At 46.1% G+C, this 19,823-nt stretch overlaps 1 protein-coding gene across 1 annotated transcript in view; it reads left to right on the top strand.

Annotated features, from left to right (window-relative positions):
- CFAP299 (cilia and flagella associated protein 299) overlaps nt 1-19,823 on the top strand; it is a 138,899-nt gene extending 119,076 nt beyond the window's left edge. The window contains exons 4-6 of the mRNA XM_029072966.2: nt 8,702-8,844; nt 12,661-12,790; nt 19,633-19,823. Of these exons, the coding sequence (XP_028928799.1) occupies nt 8,702-8,844; nt 12,661-12,790; nt 19,633-19,728 (369 nt within the window). The 3' untranslated portion in view covers nt 19,729-19,823. The remainder of the gene's footprint in view (nt 1-8,701; nt 8,845-12,660; nt 12,791-19,632) is intronic.

Raw genomic sequence — 19,823 nt, 5'->3', positions numbered from 1 at the left:
AACTACCAACAATCGTCTCAAGCCCCTCAATCAAATCCCCTCCCTTATCCCTCTCTCCTCTCCCACCCCACCCCACACACTTGCGCTCTTTGTTCCTCAAGCAAAACCTACTCAATGTGCCTTGTTCTCAACTCTCCCACTGCCAACCTGTGTTCACACCCAAATCCCTTCAAAGCTCTCCCAAAATCAAATCAGGTCCAGGAGGTTTTCCCAGGCAATTTAATAATGGTATTTGTTAATCAATCATATTTACTGAGCACTCGCTATATGCAGAACTGTGTGTTAAGAACTCACTGTGTGCCCAGCACTGGGGCAGATATAAGATCAGGTTAGACACAATCTACCTACATGTTCCTATACCAAAAGGAATGGGAAGTTTGAATGAAGATTTGTTTCTTTGTACTTTCTGAACAATACTGCTTCAGTGGGTTTTGGAAAGTGGATTTGAACTGGTTTGACTGTATGACACTTCATCAGTTCTGATCCACTTAGTTTACAACATGCTTTTCTTCTAGAGTGTTTGTTGAAAAATTCACATTTGTCACTAGGCAACCCCAAAGCTTGTTTCAAGCATCCGAGGACAGTTACCCTCCAAAAGTATTCTTGCATTTGGATCACGCTAATAAGGTAGATTTGCACATTGTCATTCATTTATAAACCAAAGAGATATTTTTCCATGTTTACTTGGATTTGGGAAGGCATAGATTCTTACCTCCAGATTGAGAGAGAGAGTCTAGGACAAGGGAAGGAGAAGAAAAGAGAAGAGTGGGACTCTCTCTAGGGTACACCACCAGGCAACTCACTCTGGGAAAAATCTAAAACACAATGTAAAAACAAATGCCTCCATTAAAACCAGGCTATGGAGTTTTTAGATTTAAAATATGTAGAACTTGGAGGTAAATTGTTGGTGGGTTGTTTCTGTAATGTGGGAGAAAAATGATTTACATTTCAAAAATTCTAAGTAAAGTTGGGGTCTTATTTTACCTTTTATTTTTAAGATTCACACACTACCAGATCTACATGTCAAGTGCTTCTTCAGTGACGTTACTACTTTCCGGCATGTGCCAGTGACACAAATTGGCTAAACACCTCTCACAGCATAGCAACATATTAGCACAAATTTATATGCATAGACAGAAATGTGTCATCCCGTTCATTTTGGAAGGAGCAGCATGGCCTTGCAAAAAGAGCACGACCCTGGAGACTGTGACCCTGATTTCTAACCCTGGCTCTGTCACTTGTCTGCTGTGTGATCTTGGGCAAGTCAATTGACTTCCCTGGGCTTCAGTTTCCTCATCTGTAAAAGTAGGGGTAAATACCTGTTCTCTCTCCCCTTAGTCTGTGAGCCCCATGAGGAACAAGGACTGTCTCTGGTTCTCCTTACATTGACTGACTGTACTAAACATAGAATAGGTGCAATTATATTTATTGAGCGCTTACTGTGTGCAAAGCACCATACTAAATGCTTGGAAGAGTACAACAATAACAGACACATTCCCTGCCCACAACAAGCTTACATGCTCGGCACATAATGAGCACTTCAAATCAATGATATTTGAGCATTTACTGTGTGCAGAACACTGTATTAAGTGCTTGGGAGGGTTCAATATAACGATAAGAGAGTTGATTGCCATTATTATTATAATACTAAAGAGGGTGAGATCCTTACATGAGAGCTCACCTCCTACTGAGAGCTCACCTCCTCCAAGAGGCCTTCCCAGACTGAGCTTCCCTTTTCCCTCTGCTCCCTCTCTGCACCCCCTTCACCTCCCCTCAGTTAAGCCCCCTTTTCCCCCTGCTCCTCCCCCCTCCCTTCCCCTCCCCTCAGCACTGTGCTCGTCCACTCATTTGTATATATTTTTATTACCCTATTTATTTTGCTAATGAGATGTACATCCCCTTGATTCTATTTATTGCTATTGTTTTTGTCTGTCTGTCTCCCCCGATTAGACTGTAAGCCCATCAATGGGCAGGGATTGTCTCTATCTGTTGCCAAATTGTACATTCCAAGTGCTTAGTACAGTGCTCTGCACATAGTAAGCGCTCAATAAATATTATTGAATGAATGAATGAATTAACTCTACCCTAGCTGGCTTTCTTTGCTCCTGCCCATCTAAACTTCTTCCTTTACCTCAGTTTCAACTGTCACGTCTTTGATTTTTTACTCCCTTCTTTCCCTTGCCTGGAACTCCCTTCCCCTTTAAATTCTCCAAGCCTCCTGGAATCCCCATCATCCCCTCCCTCCCTGCTCCTGAGTTTGAAGTGGTCAGTATTGCCGGCCTCCCCGCTCTCTCCAAATGAGGCCGTCCCAGATGGGGGCCGCGTGGGGCACCACAGAATTTTGAGGAGCGAATGCTAGAGCCCCAACCTAGCGTGTGCCCCAGCTGACCCAATATGCCCTCAGATCTTTGTTCTAGCCAAAAACAGAACTACGTTTCCATGTTCTGCGTGCCAGGGAGATGTGTGGAATTTGTTCGGATCTCAAAGTCTTCAACTTTCCACGCTCCTGTGGGTCTATTTCCCAGCTAGGTAAACCTCAGGATTACTCCAATAAATCACCATCACCATCCTGTGATTTACAGCTACAGCCGCCCCGCTGAGCCGGCCCAGAAATCAGTCAAAGTTCAGCATCCGGCTCTGCTCTGCAAGAGGCCGACAGTTGTGATCAGAGGGGGTTTCTGACTCCTAACTCCTCCCTTAAGAGCACGATCCCACTATGGACATGAGGTCCAGGGTACTCAAGACCCACAGAGTCTTATAGGAGAAAAGATAAACAGTACAAGATAAACTTGTAGTTACTGTGTGCAGAGTACTGTACTAAGCACTTGAGAGAGCACAATATAAATGATTTGGTGAACACATTCCCTGCCCACGACAAGCTTCCAAAGAAGAAAGGGTAGAGCTGAAATGAGGTCATTGGAGACTTGAGACCATTTTCAGAGAGGAAAAGACAGGAGCCAGTCTAAAGAGTTTGGAGAGAGAGAAAGAGAGGAGAGGGCCAGATTGTAGCCCACAGAAATATCCAAGAATCCTGGAAGGGAAACAGCAGAGATGTAAATCCATGCTGGAGAGAAGTTTTGGTTCTCCGAGACTAGTTTGAGAGAAATCTCCAGCAGGTTTGAATGGAGAGGGGATGGGGAGAAAGACAAGGCTGTGAAATTCTGAAGAGAGGAGAAAGAGATGAAGTCAAGAGAGCAGGACATAGATCTGGGTTGCCAAAAGGAGAGCTGCGGAGAACAAAGAAGGGGGGTAGGAGGCTGGAGAAAGAGTTTTCAGGCTAAGAGCTGAGAAGAGAAGCAGTTTGCTTATTTCTGAGAGGTTCAACTGTCAGTCAACCATATTTATTGAGCGCTTACTGCGTGGAGAGCATTACTGTGTGGAGAGCACTCTACAAAGAGCTTGGGAGAGTACAGTACGGCAGAGTTGAGAGAGACAGTCTCCACAGTGTCGGAGACAAACTGGCTCTGAAAGTTCACCCCTCTGGACGCCCCCGTCGGAACGAGGCCATCCCCGCCTCCTAAAACCCACAAAGAGTCTCAGCTCCTCAGAGTTCTTCAGGTTTTCTTGACATAAGAATGAGAACATTGGCTCCGAAACTCTCTTAACCTCATGCTTCTACCCCAAGTGAGACCTTTAAAAAATGTCTACTTTTCATGGATATTACACAGCCCCAGGGGCACTTTTATAAGATTAAATCCAAATTCTCGCCAACATTCCTGGGACCCAGCTGGGTGTTCTTACAAAACTGAGAGGATGCTGTGGCTCTGCAGAGCATTTGAGAAGAGCAGTTAAAGAGACACGCAGATGAAAGTCGTTGTGTGAGTAGTGGCGGTTGTGAAATTAAAAAAAAAAAAAGCACCCCAAAGTTAGTCATTCATTCATTCAATAGTATTTATTGAGCGCTATGTGCAGAGCACTGTACTAAGCAGTTGGGATGTACAATTTGGCAACAGAGACAATCTCTGCCCAATGACGGGCTCACAGTTTCCCTTTACCTAATGTTCTCTTTTGGAGAGGTGGAAGACATAGTATGGGAGGGGGAGAGGGGGGTTTATTCCCCCACCTGAGCATTCATCAAGATGCAGGCTTTGGGGAACTATGAGCTTTATGGTATTTTTTAAATGCTTACTATATGCCATGCACTGTACCAAGCACTAAAATAGATACCACAAAATCAGGTTGGACACAGTTCCTGTCCCACATGGGGCTTGAAGTCTTAATCCCCATTTTAAAGGTGAGGTAACAGATACAGAGAAGTGCACTCAGCAGACAAGCGGTGGAGCCCAGAAACACCGCTGGATTAGCACCCAGGTCCTCTGACTCCCAGGCCCATGCCCCTTCCACTAGGCCACACTGTTTCTTATGCCACTGAGGCTGGAAGCCACCTCAGTGACACGGAGAGAGCATCTCCTCCAGCTGCGCCCCAAGGCCTCTGGGAGATAGCCCATCCCCCACCCGATGTTCTGCCGGACCAGCCCTGAATGAATGTGGAGACTAGACTGTAGACTATGATCTCATTATAATAATTACAGTACTTGCTAAGTGCTTACCATGTGCCAAACACTGTTCTATTGCTGGGGTAAATACAAGTTAATCAGGTTGGACACCGTCCCTGTCCCCCATGGGACTCATACTCTTAATCCTCATTTTACAGATGAGGTAACTGAGTCCCAGAGAAGTAAAGTGACTTGCCCAAGGTCACAGCAGACAAGTGGCAGATCTGGGATTAGAGCCCAGGTCCTTCTTTCTCCCAAGCCCGTGCTCTATCCATTAAGCCACGCTGATTCACTGTGGGCAGGCAACACGGCTACCAATTGTTATATTGTACTCTCCCATGCGCTTAGTACAAAGCTCTGCACACAGTCAGCATTCAGCAAACACCATTGTTAAGGAGGAAGATTATTTTTCTGGACAGAGTGGCCTGGAGCAGTGAGAAGCACGAAAATCATATGGCTGGATTTACCGGGTCCGTAACTATCTTTGCCTTTAAGCTGTTGGATTTTTTCCTACGTGTCTGCCCTCTCCGCTCCTAACCAGAGCCTCTGGGACCCCGAGGCAATATCTGAGACAAGGCCCACTGCTTCTGTGTCTCTTGTATTCTCCCCAGAGCTTTGTTCTGCACAAAGTAAGTGTTCAATAAATATGATTCTATTCTCCCCAGGGCTTGATACATTGCTTCCCACATTTAAAACCTTGAGGGTGTCTAGATGAGGAAGTGTGGATGGCTCAGGGAAACCCATCACCACTACTGAAAATTTTTTTTAATTTTTATTTTTTTGATGCAACGATTAATTGGTGAGCACTTGGTACCGTCATCATCCCTTCTGGAATTAAGTAATTAGAAAGTTCACGTAGCTCTCTCTGCCTGGCGTAATGCGCAACTAAAGGCCGGCCAGGGAATGTATCCCGCTGCTCAGAACCCTGGTCTGACTCTTGGATCCCTGTGGGCTGAGGAGGAAAGATTTGACATTTAAACAGGTGCTCGTGTTTTATTCAATTACGAGTAAGATGTTTGAACAAAATAAAGTTCAAACTCATGCAAATGAATCCTGACTATTTTCACAGGGATGTTTTCTCCCCCAGAAAACAAGCTAAATAAACAGACTTCTGAAAAAGAAACGCACCACCTCTCAGAAGCAGGCCCACGAGGTGTTCCTCTGGTGAAACCAGAGGTGGGGGGGGGGGAGGAAAAAAAAAAAAAAGTCGCACACCTGCCTTCATCTGGTTTCTCTGGGGCACATATCTCCCACCGCCTCACTCTGTGAAGTTGCTTCCAAGTCAAACACGGGGACATTTTTAAGTAGCGACTCAAGTGGAGCGAGGGCAAACCTTTGCCAGCAAAACCCCAGACCCTGAAAGCTCCCGCCGAACAAGCTTTGTTTTCATTTCCCTGACCCGGTTTGCTCAGAGTTTTTCCTGATGGCCCTGGCCGGCCTCCTGTACACAGCTCAGCAATAATAAACAGAGGCCAGCTGACACCCCCAGACACCTGCAGAAGACTTCACAGAGCAGAATTGTTCATCCTGGAGGAAACAGGTTAACTGGAGCTTGGGATGGGGAGGCAGCTGCTGACGTGGTACTCACCCACGTGTACGTACACACTCACCCAAACACGTAACATGAACAAACCCACCCTCCCAGCCACAAAAACACAAGGATTTGCAGCCCCCGAGACCCACACCCTTATTCGGGCAGCGTGGCTTGGTGGATAGCGTACGGAGTCAGAAGGATCTGGGGTCTAATTCCAGCTTCACGACATGTCTGCTTTGTGACCTTGGAGAAGTCACTTCACTTCTCTGGGCCTCAGTTACCTCATCTGGAAAATGGAGATGAGCCCCATGTGAGACTGGGATTGTACCTAACCCAATGTGCTTTTTTCCACTCCAGCGCTTAGAACAGTGCTTGGCACACAGTAATCACTTAATACCACAGTTATTATACAGGCACAACACAGACACACACCCCTTCCCATACAATCCACCAGAAATGATCCGAGGCTCAGCCAGGTTCATTTAGACCACCAGGTCGGCCCCGGAGCGAGCTCCTAGAAGGGAAGAGGTAACAATAAGTAACACGTAAAAAGTGGAGCCTCTTTTATGGACTCTCATCTTGCCGTTTCCACCGAGATCCTGCTTTGAAGGAGCTTCTCACAGCCTCCATAGTCCTGTGGGGCATTACTTGGTTATTTCCGTTCCTGGGGTCCAGCGGTTTATTTATCCATAAATTTAATGTCTGCCAGGGAAAACACGGGCGCAGTTCTGATCAGGCAGGTGCACAAGAGAAATCAGAGAAGCCTTCAGCAGCATCCAAAGCCATTTGGAAGCTGGGATTCTTGGAAGAGGAAGCAAGGTTTTCTTTTTTTCCTGAATTCAAGGTTGAAATGTTTCTCCGCAAAGTTCAGAAAAATACGCTTTAAGCTGAGACTCGCCAGTTCGTTGAGAGTGGAGGGGCAATCCAGGCGTGGGACTCACTTCAAATAATCCCAAAGCTGAGGCCACCTGGGAAAGGACTGTCCTTCAGGGTGGCATTTGAGTTTGGGGTACAGGAAGGAGGAGGAAACTGGTTCTGGCTTTGGCCATCGGGAACTATGAACTGGGAGGTAGTCAGGCCTGCTCACTCCAGCTGGCAAGACGGTCAAGATGAGGCAGTGGGGAGCACTGTGCCCCAGCCTGAATGAGCCAGCGGAGAGCACTGTGGCCCTTGTTAGGTTTTGATCTCTCGATCCGGCTGTTTCAGTTGTGGCTGGGCTTGGGACTCAGACATGAGGGAATGGAGGGGAAGATTTGGAATCAGGACCAAACTGGGTTTAAATCCACTGGAATTTCAATTTCCTGGTATAGTGAGTTCTCCTATTTTGCCAGAACAGCAAAGCTGAAGAACTCCGTGCTAAAGAAAGCACACATTTTATTACTTGCCCAGAGCAAGCTCCTTGTGGGCAAGGCACATGTCTAATAACTCTGCCATATCATATTTTCCCCAAGCGCTTAGGAGTGGTCTGCGGAGAGTAAGTGCTCAATAATGCCACTGATCGATTGCCCAGTGGCCCATCCATGCACACAGAAGCTCCTTTCCAGTACCACATCACATTCAGCCCAGACAAATGAGCATGTTTAAGAAGAACATTCCCTAATTCTACTGACATGTTCTTGCCAAAATGCTCAGGAAAGACCAGATACATATGGATTATTTGGTAAGCACTTACTACCTGCCAACTACTGTGGTAAGTTCAGGTCAGAAATATTGGAAAAAGATTTTTTTAAGACCTTCAACTAGGTTTGTCTCCTTTAGCCCCTGAATCCAGAAACCTGGTCTAATGGCAAGAGCATAGGCTTGGGAGTCAGAGGAAGTGGGTTCTAATCCCAGCTCGGCCACTTGTCTGCTGTGTGACTTTGGGCAAGTCACTTAACTTCTCTGTGCCTCAATTACCTCATCTGTAAAATGGGGATTAAGACTGAGCCCCACGTGGGACAACCTCATTACCTTGTATCCACCCCACCAGAGTTTAGAACAGTCCTTGACACATAGTAAGGGCTTAACGAATGCCATCATTATTATCATTGAACTTCAAAGCTGAAATGTTTCCAAATTAGAGCCTTACTGAGGAATCAGGAGGGAGAGGAGGGAGACAGAGCTCTGGGATGGGGAAGACTGACAGACCCCTTCCCCACTCCTGGATTAAGGGAGAGAGAAAAGTAACACAAACCCAAGTATACTGAAGTGCCATTTGACAAATTCTTTGTCACTCTAATAACAGTTCTTCAAGTAATCCAGAAACGTCCAGATTGACCTCAAGAGAAATTAGAATGTCTGTGTGTACTCAAATAGTACTTACAAAAAAAAATTGGAAGTGTTTACTCTGTGCCAAGCACTGCCCTGGGGTTGATACAAGATAATCAGGTCAGACACACTCCCTGCCCCACATGGGACTCGCATGGTGAAGGAAGAAAGGTGGTTAGTCGTGATTTTACAGATGAAGAAACTGAGGTACAGTTTCCAAAACTCATTCAGCAGGCAAATGGCAGAGCCAGGATTAGAACCCAGATGTCCTGACTCCTAAGCCTGTGTTCTTTCCACTAGGCCATGATGCTGAAAAATTAAATAGTGGATGCAGATACAGTGGAGGAAAATTGCATTTATTCATACACGTACACACACGCTTGTGCTTGCTGATGCTCTCTCTCAAACTGTTCACTTTTTGCAGTCCATAATCTTCATTCGTGACCGAAACTCTCGCGGACAGGAGTTATCGGGCTATATCGACTATGCGCACAGACTGAAGACTGAGGAATTTGATGCCTACTTCACTGGGAAAAAGAAGCTGCTTCCAAGAACCACAGATCTGAGGTAAATTATAGACACTGACTTTGCATTTCACTTCTAAAATTTTAAACAGTATCATTCATCCCTCTTGGACTATACTGCTCCCAAACCAAGTGATTTCTCCAGCTGAAAAATTATTCATCCCTCTACATCTCTATTTCCTCCTCCCCCTTAAGTGTTTACCTATAACTCCTGCCCACTGAAAGTTCCTTTGCAGGCCATTTCTCTCTTCCCCTTCCACTGGCATCCCTTTCAACACCCTTTATGCCACTTCTGCCATGAATAGCAGAACCCAGGAGTTAGGGTAGAAGGCAGCTTGAGGCCAAACTAGAAAAGCTCTCAAAAGGAGAGAGACACAGAGAAACATCAAGAGGAAAGCAGATTAAGAGAGAGGAACAGCGATGAGAAGGAGGGAGATGGAAAAGACAAAAGACAACACTAGGCACAGGCTCTCAGATAACAGATAATAATAATCTCAAATAATCATAGAATAACAGAGTGAATTTCCAGAGGTCATCTCATCCAGCCCCCTGCTATGCCAGTGAATAACCAACCACCTAAGGCACATTTGTTTTTTTATTGTTTCCTTTAAAATCTCCATGGATGGAAACTCCATAAAGTCCTTCATGGGCTTATTTAATTATTTTAGTCATCAAAAAAGTATTCCTTGTGTCCAGCTAAAATAATTTCCACTGGCTGGGTCTGAAGCTTTCATTTTCAAAAAAACAGTAAGCAGCCTCCTTCTCTCTCCCATTTATCCTTTCTCCTTTCCTCATTGGCCTGATTTTCTACCACTTTAACCACGTTCATCTTATCCGGGCCCTCTCTAATCTCTCCATGTGCAGTGCAAAGCACAGAGGCCTCAGTCTAAGCAGGGCAGAGTGAAGGGAGAAGTTCACTATCCAGTGCTTGCATCACATGCCCATTAATGGTTGTGGTATTTGTTAAGTGCTTGCATTGTGCCAAATATTTTTCTAAGCACTGGGGTAGATACAAGATGATCAAGTTGGAACTTCAGATGAGGGAACTGAAGCACAAAGTAGTTAAGTGACTTGCCCAAGCTCACACAGCAGGCAAGTGGTGGAGCGAAGATAAGAACCCAGGTCCAAGTTCTTTCCATTAGGCCACGCTGCTTCCATTAAATACACACCAGTACATTTGAGTATTTCCTAACTCTAGATTGCTGGCACATGGTTAGTTTCTGGTTGACTCTGACTGGAGTCAGAGGGCAAGGGTGAAATCTACAGAATCGTCAAGGGTGTGACTAGGTGAATATGAAATTGTTGGTCAAACACCACACCACCAGAGCCATTTTGAAACTTGAAAGGCAGTAGTAGGTTTGAAACCACCAGAAAGAAATGCTTCTTCCCCAGTGGGTTGGACACATTTGGAATGCATTAAACCAGGAAGATGTGACCTCCAGAACCAGCCTAGAGACATAAGCAATCTCCCTCAAAGCAAAAAGTGCTTTGGGACTACAGTCATTCAATCAAGTCAATCAATTACCATGTGCGGAGTACTGAACTAAGCGCTTGGGAAAGTACACTACAGAGTTGGAAGACACATCCCCTGCCCACAAGTTAACAGTTCAGACACTCAACACTGACAAACGTCACTAAGACCAGGTTGGTGTGGTTGCCAACACTTCTGAGATCAGAGCTCCTCCAAGAGCATAATGTGTGCATCCTCCGAACCCTGCAGCATCTTAGAACAACAACAACAACAATAATTAAGCACATACTATGTGTCAATTGCTGAGGTAGAAACAAGCTATTTAGGTTGGGCAAGATTCCTGTCCCACACAGGGCTGTGATCACAGTTTAGGTATTGAATCCCCATTTTACAGATGAGCAAACCGAGGCAGAGAGGAGTAAAGTTGCTTTTTGTGGTCCTGCTGAAATTCTGGCCCATTTCGCCTCCTGCCCTTTCTGAATTCTGTCCTCCCCATGCCCTCTCTTTTCTGGCCGACTCCACCTTTTCCTAACTCTGCTGGCAAAAAGACCTTTGCCGCCACAGCTCCAAGAGGCATTTGTGACCACAAACTTGCTTCAACAATCCATTTCAGAAACCCACACAAGGACCTACCTTGACTTCTCTCTCTTTCTACTAGTTTAGTGCCAATTCTGAAGTAGTTTTCTCCTGCTGGCTTATCAGTGCCCTTTAAAAACTATTCTAGGGTATGGTGTCCAAAATCTTCACCATGTACCAACCACATTGACAATTTGGCAGTAATAATGATGGCATTTATTAAGGGCTTACCATGTGCCAAGCACTGGTAGAGAGGAGCTCCTTCTCTCTAGAGAAGGACAAAGGAAAAGAAGAGCTGACAAAAGCCAGTGCCATCCATAGGGAATTGAAGTGCATTGTGACCTAGTGGATGGAGCACAGTCAAAGTCAGAGGCGCTGGATTTTCGTCCCAGCTCTGCCACATGTCTGCTGTGACATGCTGGACAAGTCACTTCACTTTTCCAGGGTTCAGCTTCCTCATCTGTAAAGTGGGGATTCAATACCTGTTCTGCCCTCCTACTTAGACCATGAGCCCCATGTGGAACCTGATTATCTTGCATCTACCCCAGCGCCTAGAACAGGGCTTGACACACAGTTAGCACTTAATACTATAAATAATAAAAATAACAATAAACATTTGGTGGATACCAGGGACAAAGAACTCAAGGCCACACACTGCCTCAGTCCAAGGACTCTAAGTTCCTTGTAGTCAGGAAATTTGTTACTTGCTTCTGTTGTACTTTCTCAAGAGCCTAGGACAATGTACTATATCCAGTGTGTACTCAAATATTTTGATTATTATTCTCTCGGGAATCCTGCAGATCTAGCATCTCCGAACTCTCCACCATTAAGAACCAGGCCGTGCAAAATCAATGATGTTTGAGTGCTTACCATGTACTAAGCACTTGGGAGAGTATAAGACAACAAAGTTCTCTGCCCACAAGGAGCTTATAGTCTTCAAAGAATGAAAAACTTGTCAGCCTATAATGATATAGCTCCCACCCAACCTGCAAAGAGCTCAGATCAATCAGTGGTATTTATTGAGTCCTGACTGTGTAGAGCTCTGTACTAAGCACTTGGGAGAGTACAATACAACAGATGCAACATACACCAGCCAAGATCTATAAGCAGGAAATGGACACGCTACTCAGGCAAACCAACCATGCAGTTAGGAAATACTCAGAATCCCGATGGGTTTCCTAAGGCAGTCCGATTTACTACGCCATTTCCAGAGACTAGATACATGGATCGTGTAAAATACTTTTAGAGGGTCTAATGAAAACTGTAAATAGGTGTTAGTGCTGCTTTCATCTGGGGTGCCAGAAAGATTAAGTCCGCTGAGCCACACCGTGCTTTGGGAGTATTCAACTGATGACATCCTTCGCTAGCCCTGCTGTGGGACCTTAGGCAAGTCACTTAACTACTCACTGCCTCAGCTTCCTCATATGTAAAAATGGGGATAAGATTTCTCTTCTCGCTCTTCTTTAGACAGTGAGTCCTTTATGGGACAGGGACTTCTCTCAGTGTGCTCAATTGTGTCTACTGCAGTGCTTAGTACGGGACTCAGCATAAGAAGCAGTTTTGCCTAGTGGATAAAGCATGGATTTGGGAGTCAAAAAGACGCGAGTTTAATCCCGGCTCACCTTAATTTTCTCTTCTCAGAAGTGTTCTTACTCCTAATCATGGATACCAATTTTGGATTTGTTTCTTCCCAGTGTATTAATACATTTATTAGAAAGTTTAGCTTAATAAGGCAATTCAGTGCATTTTACTAAATCAATCTGTATTCAATTTTCCTATACATATGTATTTCTCTAATTTGAATTTTCACAGTTTTTACAACTGGGAGAGCCAGCTCTCCACTTCAAATTCAAGTCCGAATTTTCAAGTGATTGCTGAAAGTGCATCTGGCTTACTCTTCAAGAACAAGAGGGATAGAAAAATCTTAAATGTCGATCCTAAGGTAAGGTTCCTTTTGTAATATGAATGGCTTCCCAAATCCCCTCAGTATCTAATATCTCTCTTAGCTAAAACAGACACATTCAAACTTAAATTTCCCTAAATTTTCTAAAGGGAGAGAGAGACACACACACTCCTTGGCAATGTTAAAAGAAAAGCCATCAATAGCAATGAATGTTCTGGATGGGTCACTGGCCATAGCCTCAGGTTGGACAAACTTGCTCCATTAGGGAGTTCCAGAATCAGCCTTTGCTGTGACTTGAATTGGAATTGGAGAACTGGCTTGCAGTTGTAAAAGCTGAATAGAGATATGCATGTATAGAAATGCACTTATGCCTAGAGGAGACACAGAAAGGCCTACTGGATAGCACATGTAGTCAGAAGGACCTGGGTTCTAATCACAGTTCTGCCACTTGTTTGCCTCAGTTATCTCATCTGTAAAATAGGGATTATTTTACAGATAATCCCCATGTAGGACAGGGACTGTGTTCAACCTGATTGGCTTGTATCTACCCCAGTGTTTAGAACAGTGCCTGGCACAACTGGATTGTTGAAGTGCTTAACAAATGCCACTTAAAAAAAAATTTCTGACTAGTGCCTGGCAGGTTTTCAGAATGGTTCCATCTGCCCTGAAGGGTTGGAAAAGCAGGAGAGCTGCTAATTGCAGTCCCTCCCCTACTACTGCTTGAGTGACCCCTGACCACATAGAAATTTTGGAGTCGGTCACAGCTGGACTAGAGGTTTTCAGCCCCACTAGACCACCTTTGCCATCCCCAAGATGAGCCAGTTGAACCAGTTTGATGGGGCCACTACCATTTCTTTGTAGGTGTGAATGGTCCATCAGAATCCCTTCACCTTCTTCCCCTTCCCATTTCCCCCACTAGCCCTGACTCTTCTTCTTCATGCTAGAGCGGGACCACCCCCACCAGCACGAGGCCCCATTCTCAGGTTACTATCTCCTCTCAGTGTGACTTCCAAGAGCAAGCAGGGTGGAATTTAAATTCTTAGCACATAATTCCTTATCATTTTTTTTCCCATTTAAGAGAGAGCAAAGACATCTAGCCATACCTCAACACCAAAAAAAATTAAAGAAAAGCCCCTCCTCACTCTCACCCAATGGTTTTCCTGTTCCCTGTGCTTAGGTTCTGAGAGCCTAAGAGGGAGTGGTATCCATGCCCAGTTTGAACTAGGCCTGGCCAATCGACTGTATTTTACTGAATGCTTCCTGTGTTCAGAGCACTGTACTAAATGCTTGGGAGAATACAGAGTTGGTAGACATGTTTCCTGCCCAAACTGAGCTTACAGTCTAGAGGGAAACAACAAAATGAATTGGAGGTATAAGCTCACTGAAGACAGGGAATGTGTATCGTTATATTGTACTCTTCCACACTCCTAATACAGTGCTCTGCACACAGTAAGCACTCAATAAATATGGTTGAATGAATCGGGTCTAGGGTCTGACAGGTTGAGGATGAGGAGGATTCCTTCTGGGGGACTCCCAGTCTGATCCTCACACCCAACTGTTTAAAAACAGTTTTTTTTAGATTTTTCTTCCTGGTAAACAAATTTTGGGGGAGATAGAGAAGCAGCGTGGCTCAGTAGAAAGAGCACGGGCTTTGGAGTCAGAGGTCATGAGTTCGAATCCCAGCTCTGCCACTTGTCAGCTGTGTGACTGTGGGCGAGTCACTTAACTTCTCTGTGCCTCAGTTACCTCATCTGTAAAATGGGGATTAAGACTGTGAGCCCCGCATGGGACAACCTGATTCCCCTGTGTCTACCCCAGCGCTTAGAACAATGCTCTGCACATAGTAAGCACTTAACAAATACCAACATTATTATTATTATTATTATTAAGTGCTTACCACATGCCAGATAAGTGCTTAGATAAGCATTGGAGTAGATCAAGTTGGATTAATCAGTTAATCAACAAGTTAATCAGGTTGGACAGTCCATGACCCCTGTGGGGCTCATGGTTGTAATTCCCATTTTACAAATGAGATAACTGAGGCCCAGAGAAGTAAACTGACTTGCCCAAGGTCACACAGCAGACATGTGGAAGAGGTGGGATTAGAATTCAGGTCCTTCTGACTCCCAAGTCTGGGCTCTATCCACTAGGCCTCTTTTTTCCCATGCCCATTGAGAATTGTTTGGAGATGGAAGGTACTTGTTTGGACATAGCAATCCCACTCCCACCCTTGTTTCTGGCCCAGATGCAACCCCTGGTGGCCTTGTTGCTCCTGCCTTGGGTCCCCTCTGAGCCTCTTAACCTGTGCCCAAGTTTCCCATTCCCTCTTCCTACTCTTCAACTTCCATCCCTTCGGTGGCTTTCCCCTCCTGCTCCTTTTTGAATCTCCAGCTCGTTAAACCACTCCACTTCATCCTCCTCCTCCATGGGACCCAGGCACCCTTTCTCCCTAAATGCCTCAGGCTTCCCATGGTTGCCTCATAATCCTTTAGGGACATGGAAAAGCTAAGAGCTGCTAGGACAGGAGCTAGTATAAGGGCCATGATGGATGAAGTTGGGGTGTATGGTGGTAGAGAAATTCACTCTCAGAGCTCCCTCTGGGTCACTGACAGGATCCAAGTGTCCTTCTGGGAGACCCTAGGCAAGTCCATCAGACCTAGTCCTTTCACAGATCTCTTTTGGGTGGTCTTCCAACTCTCTCCGAGGGCTCAGTCAGGCTTCCAAAACAGATGGCAACGGCTCGCTACAGAAAACCAAAGAGGGCCACTCTTAAGAGAGATTCTTCAACAGGCTTCCTTACAAAGTGGAGCAGAGAGGAGGAGGGCAAATTATAGCCATCTTAAAACAAGTAATCCGAGTGCTCTGGCAAAGGAATTCCAGCAGCAATGTGAGTTGGTGGCACTGAACTCCAAGCCACCGGTTTTAACTTTCCTGCAGCTGCCTCACATCTGCTCCAAATAATGAGTTTCTATTTTAAGTGGAGAATGCGGGGCTCAACGATCCACAGCAGCCTAAGGTTTGACGGATTCTCTTTCTAAGACTCCACTGGAGCTGGAGTACCCCCGCACACACCGTGAACTACCTGGCACCCAAGAAACCACTCGTGTTTGCGTGCCATCGAGAGGCAAGATCGACAGCAGCTGCAAGCCATGACGGGCAATAACCAAATCCCGCCCCACCATCACATCCGGGAGGGACCGACGAAGAAACGAAGTTCACACGTAGCCGGAAAGTTCCCCAAATTCTCCCGCCAACCCTCGGCGTAACAACCGTCTTATCGAGAGAAGCCTCGTGGCACAGTTCCTGATGGAATCTGGGTCAGACTTCCCTGGCTGAGACTAAGCACTCCAGGGACCCTTCCACATCTGGGCACAGATGTGCTCAGATTTTTTTCTAAGTTTCTGGCACTTGGATTCATATGAACTTTGCATGAATTTGTGCGTTCTTGCACGAACATCTGCCAAGTGCGCCCTGGGCGGTCTCCAGAGACTGCTCCAACCACTGCCGGCAACTGACAGCTGATTGACAGACTAGCTGACGACCCAATTTTGCTCTGTTGGTAAATACTCCCACTCAGCGTTTGACAATCTTCAGGGCTTCGGGGCGGCAGGCTGCTATTTTTACTTTAGCCAGCCCCCTTTGAAGCCTGCTCACTTCCCCCACTTGGGTCTACGTCCTCACCAGGAACAGGCCGTACCGTAGGATTTCTGACAGAGTAGTCTCCCATTGTGGAGGGTGGGGGAAGAAAGGAAAGCTCCATCTGGAAAAGAGAGGCACCAGGTCCTTTCCCACAAGCCACCAGAGCCCAGATACATCCCAGACCTGGGAGTCCTCCAGGTTTAAGCCCCATCCAGATGGCCCCAAAATGGCTATTGGCAGCCCCAGCCTCTTCTGGGAGGGGCAGTGATACATCCAACTCGGTCCAAGAGAGCCCTGTCAAAGCACTGGCTCAAGGGTGAGTCAGAGGCAGGTGCACTGCTACTCAATCACCAAAACCACTCGCAGTAACTTCAGGGGTCTCTTCGGAGAGATTTCTTGGAAAGGTTTCTCCAGGGCCAAACGGGTCACATTCAGAGCTGAGCCTCTGCCAACTTTCCGGTCTTGCGGTTCCAGTGATTAAATGTGGGTCGATACTACCCTTCATCCTCTGCGCCTTCATTGGCGCTGATCGTGTAGTCGAATAAAAAGGTCACCGCCTTTGGAGATTGGCACTGACCTGATGGAATGACAGACATGGATGGCTTGGAGGCAGATGGTGGAAAGATGGGACAGCCATTTCCGATAATTTCACAGGCATCTCTGTCCACTTTTGCAACAATTACACCTCACTCTGAATGCTAAAGAGATTTGTCTCCTGGGCCCAATTGACCCCTGTGGTGGAAACCCCAATTGCTAGAGCATGAAATTACTAAAGTCCCTTGAGCCTTCAAGAATACCTTTGAGTTAGTCAATGGAAAATATCTAGCCCTACTGATTGAAGCACCCCCCCTCTCAGGGTCGCACCTGGAGAGTTTCCAGTCCTCTACCAGTCTCGGCTAAGGGAGGGAGAGTCAAGCAGAGGCCTAGCTTGGGCAGTGGTTAGCGAGTGGCAGGCCATCTGCTACAAGTCAAAACTCACCCGTGCTGGGCAATAGCGGCACAGGAGAGAGTCGAGTTCACTGCACAGAAGGCGGCAATGGTAAACCGCTTCCGTATTTTCATCAGGAAAACTCTAGGGATCCACTACCAGAATGACTGCAGATGGAAAGTGGAGCATTCTGGAAGAGATGTGTCCGTGGTGTTGCTATGGATCGGAAACGACTCGACGACATAAAACAAGACTTATTGAAGAGCACTGAGTCTTGGGGACATACACCACACACTTCCTGCCCTCAACAAGCTTACAACCTAACGGTGGGGAGGTGGAAGTTTTCAGGGGGGAGGCACGGGGGAAAGGGAAGGGAAAGAGGGAAAACAGAGATAAACAGTGTGGCCTAGTGGAAAGAGCACAGAACTGAGAGAAGACCTGAGTTCTAATGCCGGCTCCACCACTTGAGAACCTGTATAACTTTAGGAAAGTCACTTGACTTCTGGGCCTCAGCTTCCTCGGCTGTAAAACGGGGGTTAAATAACTGTTCTCCCTCCCCCTTAGACCGTGAGACAATTATCCTGTATCTTTCCCTGCTTTAGTTCGGTGCTCGACAAATAGCGCTTAATTCCACAATTATTGTTAGACAAGAAAACATTTTCAAACAATGGAACGGGAGGAAGAAGACAGGTAGTAATTATGAACCTGTCAGGGTGAACAAACAAACTGAGTGCAGTTGAATGTGTGTGTATACATAATCATGTCATTTGTTAAGGGCTCACTATCTTAGGGACTGTTCTAGGAGTTGAGGAAATTCAAGTTAATCAGGTCAGACACAGTCTCTATCCTACATGGGTCTCACAGTATAAGTAGGAAGACAGGTATTTAATCCCCATTTTACAGATGATGAAACTGAGGCACAGAGAAGCTAAGCGGCTTGCCCAAGGTCACGCAGCTGGCAGAGCTGGGTTTAGAACTCAGGTCTTCTGACTCCCAAGACCATGCACTAGGCAACACTACTGCTCCATAAAAGTACACGCTAAGTAATTTTGTGCCAAGCCCTATTCTAAGCACTGGGATAAATATGAGATAATCAGGAGGAACACAGTCCCTGGCCCACAAGGGGCTCACACTCCATTCAATAGTATTTATTGAGCGCTTACTATGTGCAGAGCACTGTACTAAGCGCTTGGAATGTACAAATCGGCAACAGATAGTTTAACAAATTCTGAGGATGGCTGTGATTCTTAAGTGTTCTCATCCCTCATCCATGCAAGGGAAGCCTATCCCATCAAATTAGACAGCTAAAGAAGATGCCTCTGGTACAAACTGGCATCAATTGGCATCAAACAGCACACTGAAAATTGTCCCAAATTTCCAAAAAACACCTGCTGCCTCTGGGGTCCCCAACTCCAGTGGATTCCCTAGATAAAAGCCCCCTAAGGAGAAAGAACTAACAGATTTCTGATACAGAAAGCTCATCCTCTGGACTGTAAACTCATTGTAGGCAGGAATGTGTCTGTTAATTGCTATATTGTACTCTCCCAAGTGCTTAGTACAGTGCTCTGTACACAGTAAAACTTAATAAATATGACTGAATGAAATACAATTCAATGAATTCAGGAATAAAAACACTACCAACGTGCTTTAATATCTGAACTACAAAGCCTCTGCACATTTTAAATGGCTTGCCCTGACCATCAAAACTCGACCACTGAGGACAGGAAACATTGAAATTCTCACTTTGCTCTGGCCTCGTTAGCACACACCCGGCTGCAGAAGGCCGGGTCACAGGGTATGGGATTAGCATTAATGTAAAAGGAAGTCATCAAGGTGACACCCACGGATTTTCCTGAACACCCACCCGGTGGATTTGCCTAGAAAGCCAAACTGCACAGGCTGACTCGCCACAACCTTCGACGTCCGACCTGAGTTAGATCGTGACTAATTCTCCACAGGGGACAGGCAGCAAGGCACCCACACCCTGGCCACATACCCCAAACTCCCTGGAGGAACAGGCAGGCTATGTTTGATTTCAGTGAAAACCTCATCCTTTTTTGGCTCAAGGCCTGGCCTACGCCTCCCACGTTCAGCCATCCGAGCCTGTTTCCCCCGCGCCCTGAATCTTGACCACACCCTCGATAGGCTGCAGAACTTTCAGTCACCCCAGAATGGAGTTCTTCAGAGTTTAAGGGCTGGGACAAGGGGGAGAACGACAGGGACCCCCTCCTCACCCAACAGTGAGGGACTGCCAGGTTGTGGTTGTGTGCCGAAATGGGGGAGTTGGCTTGACAATACAATTTGTGTGTTTTAGCTTTCCCCGGGGGATAATTCTACTCGAAATCCCATCCAAACAGACCTCTACATACAAGCCGTCATCTACGATCACATTTCCAGGAGAAAGACCTGACGGACAACACCCGCAGTGTTCTCTGTGCTTTGTTAGCCTGTGTACATGGTAGGTCTTGTGGCTAAGGGGCAAATAAACGAGATGAAGAAATCTTA

The sequence above is a fragment of the Ornithorhynchus anatinus genome, chromosome 10 (genome assembly GCF_004115215.2).
Source record: "Ornithorhynchus anatinus isolate Pmale09 chromosome 10, mOrnAna1.pri.v4, whole genome shotgun sequence".
NCBI classification, from domain to species: domain Eukaryota; kingdom Metazoa; phylum Chordata; class Mammalia; order Monotremata; family Ornithorhynchidae; genus Ornithorhynchus; species Ornithorhynchus anatinus.
This window is presented reverse-complemented; position numbering and strand designations above follow the sequence as displayed.